This window comes from Megascapheus bottae, chromosome 1 (genome assembly GCF_031878675.1).
Source record: "Megascapheus bottae isolate mThoBot1 chromosome 1, mThoBot2.hap1, whole genome shotgun sequence".
NCBI classification, from domain to species: Eukaryota; Metazoa; Chordata; class Mammalia; order Rodentia; family Geomyidae; genus Megascapheus; species Megascapheus bottae.
The window spans coordinates 74,954,693-74,957,591 of record NC_143509.1 but is presented as its reverse complement, the minus strand read 5'-3'; the positions used below and the strand labels follow the sequence as shown (position 1 = coordinate 74,957,591).

The 2,899-nt window shown below is 40.0% G+C and overlaps 1 protein-coding gene across 1 annotated transcript; it reads left to right on the top strand.

Annotated features, from left to right (window-relative positions):
* Positions 1 to 574: 574 nt before the first annotated feature.
* Positions 575 to 1,762, top strand: Gpr15 (G protein-coupled receptor 15). The gene has a single exon (XM_090332670.1). The coding sequence runs from the start codon at positions 606 to 608 to the stop codon at positions 1,686 to 1,688; it is 1,083 nt and encodes a 360-aa protein (XP_090188796.1). The 5' UTR covers positions 575 to 605; the 3' UTR covers positions 1,689 to 1,762.
* The last annotated feature ends 1,137 nt before the right edge of the window (positions 1,763 to 2,899 follow it).

Here is a 2,899-nt window from a genome sequence, read left to right as displayed (position 1 = left end):
GTATGCCACAGATATAGACTGAGATGATTTGGGAAACTCTGAATTCACTCCATACAAATGAAAAGCTTCATATACTCTTCAGTCAAATGAAATCTACTGTTTATAAATATGGAATATATATAATATATTTAACTATATGACATATATATACAGATCACTGAAAGTGGCAATAGAGTATGTCTACAGCTAACATTTTAAACTCCTAAAAGGTAAAAGTAAAGGCTAAATCAAGAGAATTCAGAGTCATAAAAGCAAAATTCTGTAAAGGAAGGAAGAATTTGATTTAAAGTTGATTCAGTTCTTAATGTTGGACTTTATAAAAACAAAACAAATCAAATATCTTAAATAAAGAAGAAAAAAAACCACCTTAGTTTCACGGGTAAGTACAAATAAAGAAAACCACAACCACAACCAACACCAATCAGAGGCGGTGTGCTTTGTGGGCTCTTTCTGAAGATTGGTAGAAACAGCATTTTAATCCATTTTCATACTTGTCTAAGAACTCGAAGAAGAAGAAAAAAGAAGGCAGGCACTATATAAAAGAAATTCCCTGAAGATTTCTCAAATTCAAAACACTTACCAGGCTTGGCATCTGATCTTCAGTGATGGACCCAGGAGCAACCCCAGTTTATCAGGATTACTATGATGCTACAAGCTCAAGTCCTGAGACGGAGGAGACTGGCTTCCATGTGCCTTACACATCTGTCTTCCTTCCCATCTTTTACACAGCCGTGTTCCTGGCTGGAGTGTCGGGAAACTTCATCCTCATTGGCGCACTGTATTTCAAACGCGGCAGCGGAAGGCTGATCGACATCTTCATCATCAACCTGGCTGCATCCGACTTCATTTTCCTTGTCACCTTGCCCCTCTGGGTGGATAAGGAATCATCTCTTGGACTGTGGAGAACCGGCTCCTTCCTGTGCAAGAGCAGCTCCTACCTGATCTCAGTCAACATGCACTGCAGTATCTTCCTGCTCACGTGCATGAGTATGGACCGTTACCTGGCCATTGTGTGCCCAGCCCTAGCCAGGAAACTCAGAAGGAGGGACTGTGCTCATGGAGTCTGTGTAAGTGTCTGGCTCATCTCTTGCCTCCTGGGATTGCCGACTCTGCTGTCCAGGGAGCTCACCCTAATTGATGATAAGCCCTACTGTGCTGAGAAGAGGGCTACTTCCATAAAGCTGGCGTGGGCTCTGGTGGTCTTGATTCTCACCTTTTTTGTTCCCTTGTTAAGCATCCTAACCTGCTACTGCTGCATCACGAGGAAGCTCTGTGCTCATTACCAGCAATCAGGCAAGCATAACAGAAAGCTGAGGAAATCCATAAAGATCATCTTTATTGTAGTGGCAGCCTTTGTCTTCTCCTGGTTGCCCTTTAATACTTTCAAACTCCTGGCCATTGTTTCTGGGTTGCAGCAAGAGTTCCCGTTTTCTTCAGCCGTTCTCCGCCTGGGCATGGAGGTGAGCGGACCCTTAGCCTTTGCTAACAGTTGTGTCAATCCTGTCATTTACTACATCTTTGACGCCTACATTCGCCGGGCCATCGTGCACTACTTGTGTCCTTGCCTGAAGACCTCTGTTTTGGGGAGCAGCAGTGACACACTGGATAGTCACCTCTCTAAGGCTCTTTCCAACTTCATTCATCCAGATGATTTTGTCAGACAAAGGAAGAGATCCGTGTCACTCTAAAAAGGAGCTGGGAACATTTCAAGCTTTGCTGACACTATCAGGGAGGTTTTGTCAACCACAAACAAACAAGAAAAGGGGAAGAAGAAAGAGAAGTATAAAAGACAAGATTCATGTTGCTTCATAAATCTAAGGAGAAGTTCATGCTGAAAAGCAATACTGGAAAGTCCCTGTGGTGTGGATATAATTAAGCCATGGTTTGTATTTTTACTTGAAAGGTCTTAGTTGATCCTGGCCAGGCAAGGCAAAATACAGTGCTCATCTTCCTTGAACTCTAACAGGATTGCTTCAACCAAATGCTTTCTTCGTGACTGCGAATACCCTTCAGGGTTTTAAAGAACCATGCTATCTTCATCCACTTTTGCTTCAAACATGCCTCTATATTGGATTACATTTCAAAGATTTTGCCTACTGTTATGTGTTGGCAGTGCAGGTAACCAAAACTATACATATACCTACACTGTGTAGCTGTTTCCGAGTTATTGAGATAGTTTTCTGGCCTCAGTCTTTAAAGCTTCAGGTTGTGATTCGTCATCATCTTCCAGCATTATCTTTCATCATATGTCTATTCACAACAACTTTGAACTGGCCAAAAAGTTCATGAGGATAAAATTGTTTTGTATCTGGGATTGACTTTATATCACCTTGTTTACAGTATGTTAATGTATAAAGAGAGCTAGATTTGACCTTTGCCTTAGAAGATATATTGGTAGAAATGCAGATCATTATAATGCTATAGTAACTGCTTTATAATAGGGTTTTACTATGTTCTTTATTTTTATTTTTTTTATAAATTAGGGTTTGACTTTGCTTTAATTGCATGTTTGTAATTACCCTGTTATTGAGTTATCAAATAAAAATGAAACTGCTAATATAATTGGAGCTTGACAAATGCGTAGGCCTTCTCCCATGCAGGTTATCATTTTGTACTTTAATTAAAATATTTGTGCACAGTAACACTTCCTTTGCTTGGTGTATATAATTTCCATATGAAATCTAGGGAGTCAAAGTGCATCACAGGCAGCCAAAGTGAAAAATCTGTAACAAAAATGACAAGACTGCACAATGTGCATTGTGCCAAACCCAGAGAACTTCCCTGCATTCTTTTACTAAGAAAACATTTGTTGAGTGTATACCTATATTCCTCTTAAATACTATAAAGTGAAAAGCATACAATATGAAATGGCTTCCCAACAGTAAATATGCTGTTGCAA